The sequence below is a fragment of the Calypte anna genome, chromosome 11 (genome assembly GCF_003957555.1).
Source record: "Calypte anna isolate BGI_N300 chromosome 11, bCalAnn1_v1.p, whole genome shotgun sequence".
NCBI lineage: Eukaryota > Metazoa > Chordata > Aves > Apodiformes > Trochilidae > Calypte > Calypte anna.
This window is the reverse complement of record NC_044257.1, coordinates 6,704,301-6,722,848: the sequence shown is the minus strand read 5'-3', so window position 1 is coordinate 6,722,848 and position 18,548 is coordinate 6,704,301. Positions and strand designations below refer to the sequence as shown.

The 18,548-nt window shown below is 38.2% G+C and overlaps 1 protein-coding gene across 3 annotated transcripts; it reads left to right on the top strand.

The window, feature by feature from the left end:
- Nucleotides 1–123: 123 nt before the first annotated feature.
- Nucleotides 124–18,331, top strand: HEATR3 (HEAT repeat containing 3). Of its 3 annotated transcripts, none has more exons than XM_030457649.1 (15): nucleotides 124–276; nucleotides 1,787–1,959; nucleotides 2,727–2,814; nucleotides 3,751–3,846; nucleotides 5,463–5,572; nucleotides 6,315–6,455; nucleotides 7,189–7,472; nucleotides 8,159–8,249; nucleotides 11,209–11,366; nucleotides 12,295–12,377; nucleotides 12,639–12,775; nucleotides 14,986–15,074; nucleotides 15,870–16,013; nucleotides 16,115–16,291; nucleotides 17,176–18,331. In XM_030457649.1, exons 4-15 carry the CDS (start codon nucleotides 3,785–3,787, stop codon nucleotides 17,293–17,295), a joined length of 1,596 nt encoding a protein of 531 aa, XP_030313509.1. In that variant the 5' UTR covers nucleotides 124–276; nucleotides 1,787–1,959; nucleotides 2,727–2,814; nucleotides 3,751–3,784; the 3' UTR covers nucleotides 17,296–18,331. The 3 variants fall into 3 exon arrangements, with proteins under 3 accessions (XP_030313509.1, XP_030313508.1, XP_030313510.1); XM_030457648.1 differs by having other exon boundaries at nucleotides 3,746–3,846; nucleotides 17,176–18,062; XM_030457650.1 differs by lacking the exons at nucleotides 124–276; nucleotides 1,787–1,959 and adding an exon at nucleotides 3,259–3,344 and having other exon boundaries at nucleotides 2,744–2,814; nucleotides 3,746–3,846; nucleotides 17,176–18,003.
- Nucleotides 18,332–18,548: the final 217 nt, after the last annotated feature.

The window sequence follows — 18,548 nt, the reverse complement described above, 5'->3', positions numbered from 1 at the left end:
GAGGGCGTTGCCGCTTCTCTGCAGCCGTAATTAGTAAGCTCGGCACCGGGCCGAGGGCGGGCCGGGCCGGACCGGGGCGTGGCGGAACCGGGACTGCGCCTGCGCTGAGCACCACACGTGGGTGCGCCGGCGCCGAGCGGCGGGGGCCGCAGAACCATGGGGAAGAGCCGGGCGCGGAGGTTCCGCAGGGGCCCTTTCTCCCCCGCCGGCCCCGAGCTGCGCCGCGACGGAGAAAGCAGCCCCGAGGACGAGCCGGCATCGGAGCTGCTGGAGAAGGTGCGGGAGGGAGCGGCAGCTGCAGAGCCAGCGGGGACGAGCGGGCGGGGACGGGTGGGGCGCGACCCCCGCCCGCGGCAGGGAAAGCGGGGCAGACCCGGCAGCCACAGCCGGAGATGGAGGGGGCTGTGCCCGCCGGTGCCGGGGGGGTTGAGGCGGGGTCACGGCCTTCTCTTGCGGCGTGGGGAGAGGGCTCGGATGCGGTGCCGTCCGCCTGCAATTGGACGCGGGAAGGGTCTGCGGGTCGGCCCCCACCTCCCGTCCCGTCTCCGGCGACGCGGCTGCTCCCGCAGGCGGCTGTCCGGAGGTGAGGGGTGGCCCTGCCCTAGGCCAGGCCTGAGCTGCTGCCGCTCTGCAGGCACGGGCGGGGCGGGGGACACCGCATCCCGCCAGGGCACCCGTGCTTGCCCTTCTGACCGGGACCGAGGGGCTGGGACAGAGCGGGAAACTGCCCTTCGTCCTAGGAGAGGAGTTGAAAGAGTTTTTGCAGTGCTTAGGTTCGCTCTGCCCGACTCTGGAGAGCTTTCCTACAGCCAGACAGAGTCTTAAGATCCATACGCAGGGAAATATCTGATAGAAAATGTGGAAGAGTTTGACCATTTGTTGTCTGGGTTTCTTTCTTTGGTTTAAGCACTACAGACGAAAACTGTATTTTAAACCTTCTGCATGTGATGTTTTAGAATCAGAAGTAAAAATCTGTTTTCCTTTAATAAAATCCTTTTTGCTCACTTCATCAAAGTGAACTCATTGGACAAGCTGCTGCTTGATTATTCTTCTGGACTAACCTATTTAGTCTTAAAAAAACAAAACCAAGCCAAAACCCCAACCAACAAAGAAAAACTCAACAACCAAACGACAGGAAAAGTGATTACAAAAGTACTTAGCTGCATAGCTGAGGGTGCTCTTCGGCAGCTGTTTATTTTTTCTGGTAGGTTTTCAATGAATGAATATGCAGGAGCTTCTGCTATTTTGTTATTTTTATGGTTTTCAGTACTTACATCTCACCTGAATCTTTGTTAATCTGCAAGTTAGTGTTGTCTTATGGACATAGAGACCTCTTGCTCCTTGTCTTTAAAGAGATGGTTTTAGTCTAAAGGCTGTAATGTTTTTTCTTTTTTTTTTTTACTTTTTGGATTGCTTTCTTTGTCAGCTAGCATGTGTTATGTCTTGTTATAGTTCCTTGATGGTATTTTCCCCTCCCAATTTTTACCCATTGTTTTTTAAAGTGTGGTAATCCAAAGTTGATATGAAGTCTCACCAATGCCAGCTAGTGTCAAATCTGTGTCTAGGCTATGTGTCTTCTGTAAACATCCAGAATAGTATTTATCTAGCCATATAGTTAGCACACAACCCAGACAAACTTCCATGGAAGCTAAAAGCACTTGATTCCCCTCAGGAGCAGTAAAACAGGAGCTATGCACATAAAAAAGCAGATCAACCTTTTCACTCAATAAAAACCTGAAGCTGCCTTTTCCCTCTTCCTTAATCTGCCCTGTGTGTGTCTCCCCAGCTGCAGCATCCAAGTGCCGAAGTGAGGGAGTTTGCCTGTGCCAGTATTTCCAAGCTGTTGCAGCAGAAGCACATAATCCCAGCCTTTCTCCAGAGAGATGTTGTCAGGTGTTTAGGGCCCTTGTTGATGGATCACAGTTTAGCTGTTCGGGAGACAGCTGCGGGTGCCCTCCGGTAAGTTTTTGTTAATACCCAGATATAATGAGGTCTTATGGCATGATAAGGAAGGTTTCTGCTTTTAAAAGTCATGAACTTAAATGCCACCCTCTCTTGTTTCAGCTCCGTGTTGAGTAAGTATATCTGCCTCAGTCAGACTCCCCAGAGAGGAGCTTTTCCTGCTCCAGGAGGCTGCCAGGAGGCTTCAATGTCAGGACCTGCATAAGGGAGCTACTACCTGTCTGTGTGCTCCCAGTGGAATGTTCTACTTTCCATCCTTGTCTTAGGGAAAGAAAAAAAAAAAAAAAAAAGTTTTATGAAGAAATAAACACCACTACTGGTGGTGTTTTGTGCCTTTGTAACATTAGCAGCCATGGGTTAGTTAGAAAGCACACATAGCTAGGTTTTTGAGGAAATTGTAAATATTGAGCAGCATCATTTGGAGTTGGTGCTATGCAGACAGGCCTACAGCTTGCTTAATCTGTAGAAAAATGTGATGCTAATGCTTGTTAACATTAATTTTATATCTTACACTGAGTAACACTTAACAGATGTCATGTTTTGGTACAAATAAACTTTATAGCTATGTTAGACAAGTAAAATTATTCCTTTTATTTTTTTCCTAACATCGAAGTTTTCTATTAGGAAGGTGAAAGACTAAGGTTACTGATGAAACAGATTTATTTTAAAGCAAAATATAACCTTTGGAGAATACTGAATGCATGCTTTTTGAAACATCCTGGAAAGTACTGCATCTGATACAAAGCATTTTTTTTTAACCCCAGGAATCTGAGTGCTTGTGGAGGATTTGATGTCTGTGATGACATGGTGACAAAGGACATCATGACACCCCTTGTTGCACTTCTGAAGGAGGTGTGTTTATTATTATTCTGACTTTAAAAGTGATGAAGCCATTAAACTATCCCATTTTAAAAAATAATTCAATTATTAAAGCTATTATAAAGCTAAGATATTTGAAAGGTCTCTAAAAAAAAAGCTTTAGTAGGTTTAATAGCACAAAAATTATTCCAGAGATTTCAAACCAGTTGCTGCTCCTTCAGCTGGGTCTGTGGTGGGGTTTGCTGCCTAGGATGACTTCTGCTTAAATGGTCTGGAGATTTTGGGTCTGGAACATCAGTCAAAACAAGGGTATTTTGTCAGTCAAGATCCAGATCTGCTTGTTTGTGTTTTTTTCATTTATGTTGCAATATTATTCTAGTGAGGTTTTTTTAATATACAGTTTTGTCTAAGTGAAAGCTTGGATTTACAGTCAGGTAGAATAATCTGTACTGAACACCTATTCTTTGTTTGGTTCAGGTGTTGCTGTGCAGTTTGGAAATTTCATTGAATTCTGTCACCTGCTGTCTTTGTATGAGCAGCCTTGAGCAATACCATCATTTTCTGTATGTTTCTTCCCCATTTTTAAGTATGGGTAATAGCATTATTATAAACCACAGCAAGATATTTGCTGAATTAATCTTGTGTTGAGAAAGAACTGTTTAAAATTGCATGCAGACTGTATTAGCAAGAAACAGCATTTCAGGTTCTAAAATTGCTAAGTATTTCTTTTTAAAAAAAGCTTTTAAAGATTACTGAATGCATAGCAAGTACTGTTGCTACAAGAGAAAAAAATGTTTAAATCTGGGGATGTTTAAAAAATGGCCTTGTTTTCAGAGAATGTGAAATCAGTCAGCTAAACACCTTGTGAGAGATCTTATCATTCACTCTGCTTCAGATGTTTTAAATGTTTGCTTTTCTTGTGTCTTCTTTGTTTCCCAACCTTGGTTCTCATGTTTGTTTGTAGTGCAGCACTGGACTAGATGCTAACCAGAAACACAGAGAGATGGATAAAAATTATATTGAAGACATAGCCAATGAGGCTATTAACTTGCTGTGGAATGTATGGTAAGTGCTGTGTTAATGATGGCCTTTTAGAAGAGATAAAATGAATTGTTTCTGAAGAAGAGCATGGTAATTGAGGCAGAAAAGAAATTACATGGGAATATACATTCAGTTTCTGATACTTTTGTAAGTGAAGGATTCTGAAAGTGCACAGTTTCTAGCAGAGTGACAACTTTTTCATTCTGTATGTGGTTCATCCTAAGTTGTGGTACTGTTTTCTAAACATATTCTGTCATAGACTCCTGTGTAGTTTGGATTGTGGAGTCTTGCATGCAGTTCCTGTAGATCCTTATTGTGGAGACAGAGAAAATTAATTTCTGATCAGTGTACTTCAGCATTTTGGGAGTATGAGGAGGGTTTTCTCTTACCTACTTGCTCTGCAGGTCAATCTAAAAGTTGATACTAAATGTGTGGACAATCTGCCTCTTAGTAAGTGAGGCACTGATACAAATTTGCCTAATTAGGTGAGAAAGAATGTGATCAGTTCAATTAGTTTACATTGGAACTACCAGGTAAATGAAGAGAAAGGCAACCTTGTTAATATAGAAATGCATTAACACTGAAGTAATACAAACCTGTTGTGGAGGTTCTTCAATTTTGTGTTGTTTCTCTTTGTTTTGTGACAGCTCCACATTATTATACACTTCTGTCACAGAATTCTGTTTGGTACTATAAAGTATTTCAGCAGAGCTGCCTTGGTGTCTGTACTGTGGCTTGAAGCCTTTTTTGTAAATTGTGTTTTTTTAGGATTGGAATCTACAACAGTACAGAAACTGCTTGCTCAGCACCTTGCACAGGATACGTGATACCTTTTGTTCTAACAATGTTTGGTCTTTTTTTTTTTTTATTGTTTTCATAGATGTGAGTGCTTTGGTATATAATCATTGTGTTCTATAAATCACTTCAGTATTTTCAACTTTGTGGCAGTGACCATGAACTTCTGGCTTCATTGCTGAGTGTGGTAGTGATGAAATCAGGGCTAGCATTGATTCTGAGACACAGTATTTTTAAAAGTAAATTTTTAAAGACCTTTAGAGCCAGCTAGGTCCCATGTCTTTTTAGTTTGATTTTGTCTTGTATTAATATATTTAGTTTAAAAATGGGAATAGCTGTGAATACTTGAAGAAACAGAAACCCTGCTGTTTGAGATTAAAGTAAATGTCCCATTTAGCACTGACTGGGGTTGCATTTCTGAATGTTAAGAGCTGTCATTTTCTGAAGTGACTGTTCTGATGGGAGAGGCAACAGCCCACTCTGTTGTCTGAGGGTTTGTGGATGAAGTCTTCCCTGGACTGGCTTGTCAGCTGCCTTTCATTCTTTGTCTGGATCTGTGCAGGTGAGACTGCACTAAGGCTCCCAAATGAACTCCCAAACCCTGTGTGTAAGAAAGCAGCCAGTGACAGTCAGCTTTCCTCAGAGGTGTCCAGGATATGCAGCCTCTCTTTCTCCATTTTTTAGAGCTGATCATGACCTTAATAGTGAAGGATAACTCTTTGCCTAATGTGTAATTCTTAGGTAGGTTTTTAAAATGTAAAAGAGGAAGTACAGGTTAATTGAAATGTTGTTCAAGTACTTTTTTCCTGGAAAAAGTGTTTCATTAATATTTTTTTATGCATTAGTGAATGCAACAGTACAGCAGTATCCATATTCAATAAAGAAGGGTGTCTGGAGGCTGTGCTGCATTACATGAAGAAATTTTCCACGAATGTGGATCTGGCTATTTCAGTAGGTAAGTGATAAAAAGAGGAGATCAGGATATGAAGTTTGTTTGGTTTCTTTTATTTACTATATGAATGTAACACTATTGTCTCAGCTTTTGCATAGTACTCTTGCCTTAGCATTACTTAAACTTTACACCAAATATAAGACTTTGATTTCCTTGCTGAACAACACAACATTCAGAAGTCGACATCTGTTGTGCTTTTTTTCCAAAGGAGTCCAAATGGCTGATTAATGATGGTAACACATGAGGAAAAAATTTGTGGAAAGAAAGCTCTAGGAAGAGACTGCTTTTTCATTTTGTTTTCTGGTTTTGGTAATGAAGAGTTCAATATGTAAAGCAAAGGACATAGTCCATTGAAAAAATCCCAACGACTCCTATCAATTTCAATATGTTTTCATTGATGATGTTAGTAGTGTGGTTACTAAATAGTCTTGCAGCATCTTTGTTTTCCCTAGTTATTATACAATGGAGAAATTGAATTTGGAGTAGCTAAAATTATTTGGGCCAGTCCCATGTGTGATGTGTTACTGTCCTCACCTGTTGTGTATACAGGTTTGCCAGAGGATGTCTTTTTAAATTAAAACACAGTTTGTGAAGGCCAGTGTCATACCATTATGACACGATGCTGCATGAAGTATTTTTCCTGTGTTTGTGTTTCATTACTTCTTACTACAGGAAGACAGTATTTTCTTATTAGGAGAGTGAAATCTACTATTGGTTTGTTAATTATCTTTGTTGTTTACTGCAGCAAACTGCTTGCAAGCAGTGACAGAAGATAATCCAGATCTTCTTTCTTCATTCAATGCTTCTGCACAACAAGTATTGGAAATGGTGATGTTGTGTCCAGAGAGCACAATGAAGCATGTCCAGTTGAGAACTCTGATAGCAGGTAGGATGCTCAGGGCATTCATTGTTCAGCAGGTAAAGGAGGGTGAGAGGGAGAGAAGACTTAGCCTTCTCTGCTGTGCTCTGGGTCATAAAAGCCTGTGTGGATGGTTCATGAGGTTATTTGTACTTCTTGTGATTTGGATTAACCAAATATTTGCTGCTGGTTTTAAAAATGGTTTTAAATGCTTGATTCTGAAGTTCATGTCTTTTAGTGTGGTCATCTAGTTTAACTGGTCTGTTTTAATTTGGTTTTCAGCAGTAAAATAACTCAGTAATGACTTGTAGAGGAATTGTTTTGACCTTAATAGGTTTTTACTTCAGATTCTCTACCTTGCATTCTTCTTTTGACTTCAAATGCTCAGTCATGGTGGGTTTTGATATTAGAGGGTAATAAATCAGTTTAATTTTGAGAATCCTTAGGAAGTTATGATTTAATGTGGATTTGTTATCACAAGTAAAAAGTGTCACCAAGATCACTTTGCATAAATATTCTGTGCATTGTTACATGCTGAAATGTATTTAAGCTTAAGATGTGGGAAAAGCATCTTAAGTTTAACATGAAATGCAAAACAGAAGAAAATATAAATCTGTAGAGGAAAGACTTGAAAATTCAAATTGAAATATAAGCACTGAGTGTGTTTAGTGGAGGCTGTGTCCTTACAAAATACAGGGCTATTGCAGAGCTGGGAATTGAGTATTTTAACAGATTTGTCTATTTCGATTCTCTCGTTTAGGCACCATCTGGAATATCAAGGACACCATTCCAGCGGGCAGCCTGGGGAGCATGGTTAATGCAATCCTGAAGATTTTTTCAGAATCATTAGCAATAGATGCTGGTGAAATGATTATTCGTATGAATGAAGCTGAAAAAAACAGGTTAAAACTTGCTGTGGAGGCAGAAACTGAGGAAAACATGAGTGATGTTATATACAACTGTGCTTCGAGTGAAGCTGATGACATGGAACAAATACCAAAAGGAAAAGTCAGGAGAGAAAATGACATTTCAGACCTGCTTCCAGTAAGTGTGGCTGACTGGCTCTCAAGCAGCTTAGTGCACTTGGCTGAGCATCTGACCAGCCCTGACTGAGCATTAGTCAGAGTAGCTACCTACTGGTGTTAGTTAGGACTCCCAAATGGTTTGACTGCTTTAGCTAAAACTTCAAAGCTCAGCATGGAGAATTTTAGCTCAACTTGTTCAAATGTAGGCAACTTGTATGGCACATCAGGAAAGCATGTTTCCATTTTTTTTCTCTAGTGGTAGCTATAGATTTATCTTGCACTTCTTGCTGTAGCTGGTGCAGGAAGTTCAGGTCTCTGCATAAGGCAAATGAGACTTTTAATGGCTGAAACCATTCAGTTGTGAGTAGAGATGGCTCAGAGTTGAACAGGTGCATTTGCTGTGCATGAAATGAATAACAGAAACAAATGTTTCTGTTGGGACTTTATCTAGCAATAGTCAATCTTACTTGCTACAACTTTAGAGCAGGTGGTCTTTCTTAAAGGCAAAATTGTTTTGAAGTGTCCAGCAGAAATATGTAAGGTAGGGTTTGTTTGTCTTTTGGTTTTGTTTGCCTGTTTTATTTTTTATGTGGAGGGAGAAGAGGAAATGGATGGAATGTATTTTTAACTGACAGCCAGGGTACTTAAAATTGCACTGGTATGTTGTTTTACCAAATTAAATTTGATTCTTATTTTTCTGTTTAGTCTGATAAGTGGGAACTGAAAGAAGTGACAGCTTTACTGATGGCTCAGCAGGCTGCTCTGGAAATCATTGTTAATATGTGCTGCAGTGAAGGTTTGTAGAAATCTCTTTCGTTGCAAGTGGTGTGGTGCATTTTGTTTCTAGAATAGGTCATATTTAGTTTGCTCATTGGTAATCTGCACTTTCAAGGCTGAATGCATGTAGCCTCCTCCCTGATGGTCTCATCCATGGGACAGACTGGATTGTAATTTCTGTTGCTATTTTAAGTGGATTTTTTTCTCCTGTAAATGATTTCTAGCACTTACACATTTTTTGCATGATAGCATGTGTGCCAACAGGGAAGAAAAAGCAAAAAGCACTTCTGCCAAAAAGGTATTTCCTAAGAAATTTTATAGCAAAGTCTTTGGTCAGTTAGAACATGGTCTGAATGTTCAACTGGTACAGTATGGGTGGGAATCTTGTTGTAGGACTGAGGTGTTGATTGTTATAAAGCAGATAGATCTTCTAGTTTTAATACTTCAGGTGCTGTAAAAGAAGGAGAGGTAGGTTTTGTGTGCAAGTCTGTCAGCAGTTCAGATTTAGACTCTTCAGAGTTCTGTCTTTGTGAGCTTTTTTTTTTTGAGGAAAAAGAGAAGCTGTTAGTCTGGGGCAAGTGGGAAGTAGATATTCTGTATCTTCTATGAACAATATACACTCAATTTTGATAGCTTTTCTCCAAAAAGGAGAACAAATAAATGATTCTCAAATTCTATTTAAAATGAGCAGAAAAACCCACCAAACACTAAAACACTCCTCCAAGACCTGAAAATTGTAATTGCTAGTACAGTTTGAGAGCCTGATGCAAAAGTAATTGCGTAGGAGATAACTTTCTAAGGGAATCTTTCAGGTTCTAATAAAATCCACAGTAATACCCAGATATTCCCAGTGGTAATTTTTTTTTCTCTTACAGCTCAAGGAAATTCCGCACCTAGTATATGAAGCTCCTTTCATAACTTCATTTCTCATCTAATGAGCTGTAATTCATAAGCTCTCCCCTTTAATTGGAAAACCTCTTGTGGATAAGCTGCATATTCTGCCATTCATTCAGTGTAATGTAAGGCTGATTGTGTTTTATTTCACTACACTGCTTTACCCATTCATGGGCAGAGAGAAACATAGTCTGTAGAAATTAAGAGGAATCCAGAGGCAGCTGTTCATTTAATTTTCAAGTTATTTGAGGACTAAAATAGCTTCATCCATTATGCAGAGTTCATAGAAATACTCAGCTTGCTACAGCGCTGAGGGAAATAACCAGGCTGGAAAGAGAAATGTTTTACTCAACACCAGCTGGCATTTGGGAGAAACAGAATGCTCTCCCTGTAAAGGGGACATGGGAATGAAGCCAGGAGACTCCAGCATTGCTGCCCAGTCTGTAGTTTGTAGATTACCAGTGTTAGTTAAAATGGAATTACCATCGGAAATACTACTGTATTTCCAAGTAAGTTAGAAGAAACCTCATCTTAGTTAGGACTAATGTCCTGAGTCCAGTTCCAGCTCTGCCCTGATCACTCACTGTGAACATATGAAGGCTGTTGTCTTTGTGGTTGCTGAATTGCATGGTCAGCTCATATAGTTATAATTTAATTTTCCAAGGAGGCTTTTGTTTGCTTTGTAAAGATGTAGATGTAATTTTTTTAGGAGAGGCAGAAGACTGACTGAAGTGGGGATGTCTGCTTTGTTTTCATGCTTGTTGGTACCGTGGGTTGCTAAAGCATATGAAAGACAACCATATTCTCATGTAAAGAGTATGAACACAAGCATATTATGGCTGTAGAACTAATTGGATATTACCATAAGCAAAAGAAGATGCCCATAAGTTGCCACAGCTTGATGAGTTCCTGTGTATCAGATAAAGAGTAGTCATCACCTTCAACTAAAGTCTTCAGCTGCTGCACAGTGCAGGTGAAATGCATTTATTTAGACCTTTCTTGCTGTATTTAAAATGGATTAATTTGTTTTGCCACAGAAAAAGTGCATGTACTGTTGTTACTACAGTACTTGGATCTCACATGAATTTGTGCTGTCAGGCTGGGTTGAATATGATATTTTTTCATCACAGTAGTTAAATGTCCCAACCTATGTACACAGGCAGAGCTTTCAACTGTCAGTAAGGAGGATCAGTCCAACCTGTAGACTTAGGACTTGCATAAACACCACTGTGACACCAGTTAAAATGTAACCAGGTTTAAAACAACTTTAGATAAATCAGTGTAAACCCTATGGATGTAGATAGATCAGTTTAAATATAAATGGTGGACTTCACTTGTACTTGTCAGACCAAGTGTGCCTTACACTGTGGGCAGATAATTTCCTTTGCAGTAGCTGTGCCCATTGGTAATGCTACCTCAGCCCTTCTCACTGTGTCTGCCTTTACAGATTGTAAGTATATCCTACTTCAGGTTTATAACTATAAAACTAGTTTAATTTACTTAAAATGTGTGGCCTGAAATGGCCAAGAGGTGATCTGACTTGCTTTGCTCTCATAATTTCCTTCCAGCTGGCTTTGCTCTGGAGGCAGTAATATCTTCATCCAATTCAGTCAGTTCCCAGTCAGAGGGCTTCTGTCTGTGGCCTCAGTATTGCCAGAGGAAACAGTTACCTTAAATAGATTGCAGTTAGTAAACCAGTAAACTGGTATATTTGCATGCTTGAATCTGCCTCAAAAAGTAAAATTATACAATCTAAGTTAAAATCTTAGTAAGTGATTTATGAAATGTTTCTTTTATACCTTTCCTGATATCTTTAAGTGAAGCTCAGTTAATTTCAGAGAATGAAGTACCTGTGTTTGAAGAGCCTGCCTCATACTTGTTACCTGAGTTAATATAGAATAAATAAATTCTTAAAGCAATTGAAACAAATGCAGCACAGTATTTAGACCTGTGGCTTAGTGGCACTTGGTTTGTGTGGACTTCAGTAGATCCCAAGAGTTTAAAGATTCCTAAACCAAGAGCTTGAGTCAAGTATAATATTGCATGAGTGCTGTTACATTTACAAGTCTGTCATTTGTTCTCAGATCCCTCTGATGATGAATGGGAAGAACTCTCCAGCAGTGATGAAAGTGACTTGTTTATGGAAAACTCATACAATGAGGGGACTGGGCTGCTAATGTCACCTTTGTGCCTTTCTGATGAGGTTAACTCGGCATTTCTGAACAACCTCATTCCAAAGAAGGTACTGCCTTTTATTTTCCCAACACATGGTACAGTCTTCCCCTTGTAACTCGTTTGTGTCCCAGGTTAGGCAAACAAATTATCCCAATCCACCTGGAAAAAAGAAATAGTTATAAAAATCAGTTTAGCTTCACTTTTTTTGACCTAGATGTGGAGCATCATTACATGAGCTAACTTGACCTAACCAATTCCTTCATGTAAGTGGGAATAGAAACTTGAGGTGTGGTGGTTTCAGAAATGTGATGGTGGCTTCTTGTTTTTTTTGTTTGGTTGTTTGGTTTTAAATTTGGAATTTAAATTTCAAAATACATGGGTTTACTCCTTGAGTTGAACATGAAAAAGATTACCTGCAAAACGAAACAAAACTGTGGGTAGAAGCATGACTGCCAGATTTCTGTATTAGCTAAGTAAGATGAAGGAATATATGAATGACAACAGCACTGAAAAAATGCAAGTTATCTTTTCCCTGTTTTATACAGTAGCTGAAGTACAATATTTGACACTGCCAAGAAGTCAGATGTTCTTGTTTTCAGAATGTGAGATAAAAACATACAATGCTTTTTGTACTTTATAGCAAGCAGTCAAAGTTTCGTGGCAAGGTTGCAGCTATCTGAAAATTCTGGAGCAGAATCTATGAGAAAGATCTAAATAAGAAAGAATAACAGAGACTTAGAAAATCACCCTTTGTTAAGTACTGTTAAATATTTAAAAGATCTTGTGCTAAACCCAGTGCATAATTGCACCATTTATGTGATTGAGGAGATTCTGGCACTTCTATCAGGTTAGACACTTGCTACCTGGAAAACTAAGAAATACGTAGTTCAAAGTATCTGTTTCACATTAACCTAAAATTTCAATCTTCCCACCAAACAAACTTTAAAAAAACCAAAAAAGCTTTATTGCTAAACCTTTCTTTTTCCCCTCCCCAGATTCTTGAAAAAACTGCTTTTCCGAACAGTGTTGCTTTAGACATCTGTATGCACAATCCATCTTGGAAACCATTGATTAAAAAGTAGGAATTTCATTGTTTCTCTTACCACTCTTACTGTTTTTCATGTATATTCAGGTGTTTTAGAACTCTTAGAAGGATTTTCCATCTTTGAGTTGGTGTTAAGATCTGGACAGTGGCAGATCTGATATGTGATTTTGAATGAAGAGATACAAATGTTTGTGTAAACTGCACACCGAATCACAGCCTTGTGTAATTCAAGGTTCTTTTTATTTTGACATCTGTTTTCAGAGACCTGCTAAGTGCATTTTTTGTTTGTTGCAGATTGAATGTGGTGCAGTGTAGAGCTTTAACATGTCTTCATAGCATTTTGTTAGTGTCAGATGTGGATTGTCTTGGAGGAGCTTCAGCACTTCAGTCCCTTGCACAGCATCTCTCACATCTACTCTTTTCTAAAACAGGTAAGATGTTGAGGTAAGGGGCTTGAGGACCTATTTCATGCAGATATAAAGTAGCCATGTGCATTGTTAAGTTTTAGTGCCATTTTATTACTAGTTTTATCCCTTTGGGCTTTCAAAATAAGGGTACTAAATGTCAAAAATGTGCTGACAAAACAGTGTAGCCTGATGTGTTTTTTCAAGTTACATCTTGAGCAAGTATGCTCCTAATCCAAGAGTATGCTTCACTTCTGTGTGTGCATGTAGCAAGTGACTAAGTGGAAGAATCCTACATTGCTGTAAGACCAAAAGGGTTTGTGTGATCATATTTGTGTTAAGAACAAATTTTTAGCATTCAGACAAGCCATGAAGAAAATAGGATGTTTTCATTTTAAATGTGCAGACTTGCCTAAACAGATGTGAAAAAAGGTTATCTACCACAGTCTTTCACATGATGTTTTCTAAGAATCTTACAAAATTATGGCAAAGATGGTTGTTGCAAAAAATCTCCAGAATGTACATGCTTATTCTAGTAGGAAACATAGCAGCCATCTTGTCTCTAGGACATGCTTTATGCATATGATTGCATAGGTTTATTGAAGATATACTTATAATAAGAAAATATTCAGTTTTAATGGCTAAATATCAAAGCTGTTTAGCTTCCTCTTATGGTGGTAATCAATGCTGTGATGATGTGTCAGTATTGTTGGATGGTCTAGAACAGATAGGCAGCAGTTAGCATTTCCTGCTACCTCTGTAATCTTATACATCAAATCAGCATCATTCCCATTATTCATTTATGCTATGTACTGCTTCATTCAGACTATTCTCATAATCTGTTTTTGTTTCAAGGTCAGTGATGATGGCTTTTCAAAATACAAGATACATTGTTAGAGGCTGGAAGAGCCTGCCAATTCGCAAAATTGTCAGAAAACATTTTTCTTGATACAGATCTGTTGAAGTCTAGCATATGCATTGTGTTGGCATTTCTTGTCTCTTAGAAACTCCAGAAAATCAGTTTTCTCACTTTCCTTCAAGCATCTTCATTTGTAGCCACAAAAGTGGTGTATGTTGTTCTTCCTCACTGCAGTGTTACAGTGTGACATTGCATTAATGATTGGAAAGGCATCTGGCTGCAAAACACACTTGTTTTTTTTTTGCAATGTCATTAAAAGGATGTGACCAGTCTGTGGGAAGATTTTTACTGAGAGCACAGTTCTTGAAAACTTAAAATGCAGAAAATGAAGACATGTACAAGCAAGTCCATGCAAAATAATGTCTTGTGCTTAAAGAGAGGGATTTGCAAGAACTTGTGGTCCACCTGTTATGCTTTGCAATAGTCAGAAAGTTCTTAGGTGAAACTGGAAAAGTGGCTAGCTGAAGACAGAGGGTGCTAATAAATTAGCCCACATCTGGTTTTGATAACATGCTATTTTTTAATAGTTAAATACCATGTAATGGAAACTGCCAGATACAGTTGATAACATAACATGTGGCTAGAAATAATTCTGTGGTTTATAGGGTGAAAAAGAGGTATAAAGGTGTAATTTCTTACATGGGTAGAATGAGATCCACGTGAAATAATCAAGAGTTCCTGCATCTGAAGTAGTCCAGAAATAAAGAACACATTGGAGCTTCAAGAACACATAAAAAGCTTCAAGAAATTCAGATGATGTGAGGATTGAAGGTGATGGCTGGGTATTTCTGAGTTTGTAAATAAGCAAAGATAGTGCAATGTTTGTAAATTTCTGAAAGGTTATTAAACCATGGAAAAACATGGTTTTTATTTGACTTGGAAAGAGTCCAGCATTTTGGGCATCTAAAAAGCCTGCTTACAAGGCAGAAGAAAAGAAGTAAAGTCCACAGTCAGCTTCTGTAGTTTTCTCTGTTCCTGTATTGTGGCCTCCCTGTGATACCAGTTTTCAACCTTCTGTTCTGACTGGTGGTTTGTACCATACCTTAAGTCATGCAAAGGTCTTAACCAGGGTTGTGCCTGAAAACAAGGACCAACTAACTTCCTAGTTACTTGTCTAACTTCCAGATGCAATTAATACTGAATTCAAATAATCACTATGGTTACAACTTTACAAAGACCAGTCTCTGAAAATCTAGCTCTTCCTGTTTGTGGTAGTACCTGAAGGAACAATTAAGGGATTAAAGAATTTGTGTTTCTTTTCTTCTCACATCCTTCATCTCCTGTTTAACTTTTGGCTCTGGATTCGATTCTTTGACAGAACTCCCTACAGACACAGAATTCTTAGAAGCCATAACCAGTGCTTTGAGGGCTCTCCTACAAACAATGGCATCAAAGAACATCTCCCAGGTAAAAGCTTTGAAATTCAAATGCTCTGGTAGGTTAGATTCATGTGACATTGTGCCAGAAAGTTTTTGAAACAAAAATATTTAGATGAAGTGCTAAATTTCAGAAACTGTAAGCAGCAAATGAACAGATTGAATGGCATTCACTCTTAGTATTTTTGATGAACCTCACAGGAATACTTTTTTATATGTGTATCTTCTTCTTAAGAGGTAAAGAGATAAAGGTATTTCAAGACCGAAATAGCAATAAGCCACTGGTAGTATCTTCAGGAGATGGATATAATGAGAAGCATTTAGTAAATTAGCACCTAGAAATGTGGATTATTTATTTCTTTATGTTACCTAGTTGTCCTTCTAAAATCTTGGTTGGACATGAGCTAACTAAATATAAGAATGAAGTATATTTGTTATACAAGATGTTAATCATGGATGGTCTGCTGATCCTTTCTGGTTTTAAACTGAGACATAAACTTCTGCAAGTTTTAATGATTTGGAAATAACTATTGAGCTAGATAAATATGAAAATTCCTTTGAGCTCAAAACTTTTTCCTTCAGCTTTGACAGCCTTGGTTATGTTCTGGAAGAAAAACCTTAAAAAGTTGAAAGGGACAGTTTAACTGTTTTCTTGCTGATTACATTTTCAGAATTCATATAGTTTTCATAATACAGGACTCAGTTTCACTGTTATAAATTTGCCTGTGTTCTGTAAAGGCAAATGATCTAATTGTCATATTTGAAAATTTTCATGAAAATGTGAATATATTTATCTTAGTGTTTTTCTTTTCCCCTTGCTAAACAGTGTATGACTCCTGAGCAGCTGTTGGCTTTATGTGAAGCTGGTATTCACAGCAGCAATGCTAGTGTTAGAGTGAATGTAGTGAGCATCCTTGGAATTTCTGGCAGCATCCTGGCAAAAGGACAAGATACGGCTGAAACACTAAAGGTGAAAAGGCAAACTTTGCATTGCAAACCTAGGACAGTTTTGATACTTGTTTAGATTTTCTGAAGCATTGCTAGAAAAATCAGATTTTCTCTTTTTTTCAGATGATTGGAAAATTTCTTCTTGAGGTTGCTATGAAGGAGTCATCTCTTGTGGTAGCAGGGGAAGCCTTGGATGCACTTTTTGATGTATTTGCAGATGGTCAAGAAGCAGAAAAGGCAGCAGTACAGATCAAGTTGCTTCCAGCACTGAAAGAATTTCAGCCAGTGTTCAAACTGAGGGTAGGTATCTAATGAGCAAGGTCTCAACACACTATGTGGGTTTAAAGCTTTGTGATTTGGGCTGGTAGAAGGGGATAAATAAGAAGGAATGTATAGCTTTATAAGATGGAAAAAAAAAATCAAACAAACAAGTAATTGAATTCCTGATATTTTGCTTTAGAGGAAAGCAAATAGACATACCTTGCAGTTCATGGAACTGTCAGGGGTGCATTGCAACATCTGCATTACATCACCATCATTATTGATGCCCAAATCACTGCATTGTTCTGAAACCCTTTGAAAACAAATCCTGCAGATGTCTCTGGAGAACAGATAGATTGGTGGGAGACAAGTAACTTTGGAAGTTACACTGGCATCTTTTGTTTTTAACTTGATGTAGTTGTAGGTAGACATTTGTGTCCTGTTATTGGCTAATTAACGTAGATCACGTGTTCTCTATTTTCAAAATGGACAAGGCCAAAATTCCAAACTAATTTTAAGCACAGCCTTTTCTTAAATGGAGAATGACCTGTAGTATGTTGTTTTGTTAGTCAGGTGTAGCCTGAGAAGTGACTTTAGTAGTCTTAAAGCTAAGCAGGACGCACATAAAATACATACATCACAAAGCTACAGTTGTTTGGTTTGCTAGATGTGCAAGGCCTTTTCATATGATGATCAAATATTTTCACAGAAAATGTTTCAGATTTATGAGTGAAACAGGATGCAATCTAATTTTAGGCAGAGATGTATTACAGTGAGTTGACTTGCAGAAATAATTGCTAAGCTATGTGTGCATGCAGTAATGTGTTGGAGTTCTCAAAAGGCATGGGTAGGATGCCTTGACCACCCAATTATTATAAACCTTAGGTGATCTAATATGAGGAACTTCTTTTTTGCTTTTACAGATACGGAAAGAAGGAAAAGGACAATACAGTACAGATCAGTTGTGTGTTCTTGACAATGTGAAGATGAATTTGAGAAGATTTATTGCATATCAAGAGACACTAGGGAAAATCCCAACCTGAAACATCAAGGAACTTTAAACTAAGGTTTTTCATACTGAATAATGTTTTCCAAAAATATAACCATTTTGAACTTCTAAACTTTATTGAGCAGAGCAGTTTTGCTTTCGTGTTAATACTGCATTTTTTTCTGTTCAGTATTTTTATACTTCTGGGTTGATGCAATATGGAAGTCACATCAGTGTAAAAAATTATCACACTCTGAGATCAAGTGTTAGCAGTGATAAGAACGTGCTCTTGCAGTCCTGAGGTCTGTACATAGCACCACTGTCATTGTTCAGAAATCCTGGCATTCCCTGGTGGAAAACTGTAATTGAATGAAGTAATTTCAAGAATAGTCTTGGTTATGCACCAGACCAAGAAGGAAATTTTAAAAGCACAAGATATTTTTCAGGAAATTGAGCAGTGGCAGAATGTTCATTTTTGCTGTTTGCTCTTACCTACTTCTAGAATTGCATAGGCACTTAAGACAAGCTTCCCAAGAGAAACTTGTGACAATTATATAGATTACTCTCAGCACTTGGGTCTGTTACTTCATGAGGGTTTATCAAAGAGAAAATGGGTTCAGATTCATTTTATGATAAATCCAGCATAATAGCTTTTTGCTGTGGGAATCGGTGTAAGAGGATCTTATATGCAATTCCTTGGTTTTACTTTATTTTGATTGGTATTTCTGAAAATCAAGTCTTCTGATTTACTTTCTTCCTTGTAATTCTACATCAGGATGAATTTGAATTCAAGGAAGTAGTAAACTAATAAAAAGTATTTTTTGTACTAAGGTATTATATAAGGTAATTTTATAATTGTTTAAAATATATTCTTTCAAATATTTGTGATATTTTAAAGCTGTAAATACAGAACCTATTTTCAAAAAATGTCATGAAGATTCATGAAGATTGTATGTGAACTTCCACATATAGAAAGCTTTGGTTTTGTAAGATCTTCTCTCATACAGGTTTTTTTTTTAAGGAAAAAATCCCACAACCAAATAGAAGCATTTTGTTGTGTTGATTTTTAAAATGGGACTTATTCTTCCCCCCATCTTCTCCTAACATGCTGCTTTTTCAGTGGCATCTGTTACCCATGGTGGCAAAATGTTACCCATGGTGCTAGGCATGGAACTACGAAGATAAAATTTGTTCAGTTTGTTAGATTGTTAGATAGCTTGTTAGATTTGTTCAGTTTCGCTTAGATTGGAAAGCAGGCTTAGGAACTGACTGGGTAACTGTCAAAGGACTGACTTTATAAAATCCTGA

What these genes read in the sequence shown, in the direction of transcription:
- HEATR3 (XM_030457648.1), top strand. Translation starts at nt 157, where the DNA reads ATGGGGAAGAGCCGGGCGCGGAGGTTCCGCAGGGGCCCTTTCTCCCCC. An exon ending in TTGTTGCACTTCTGAAGGAG is followed by an intron (nt 2,815 to 3,745) that starts GTGTGTTTATTA and finishes GTTTGTTTGTAG; the next exon opens with TGCAGCACTGGACTAGATGC. An exon ending in AGCCAGTGTTCAAACTGAGG is followed by an intron (nt 16,292 to 17,175) that starts GTAGGTATCTAA and finishes TTGCTTTTACAG; the next exon opens with ATACGGAAAGAAGGAAAAGG.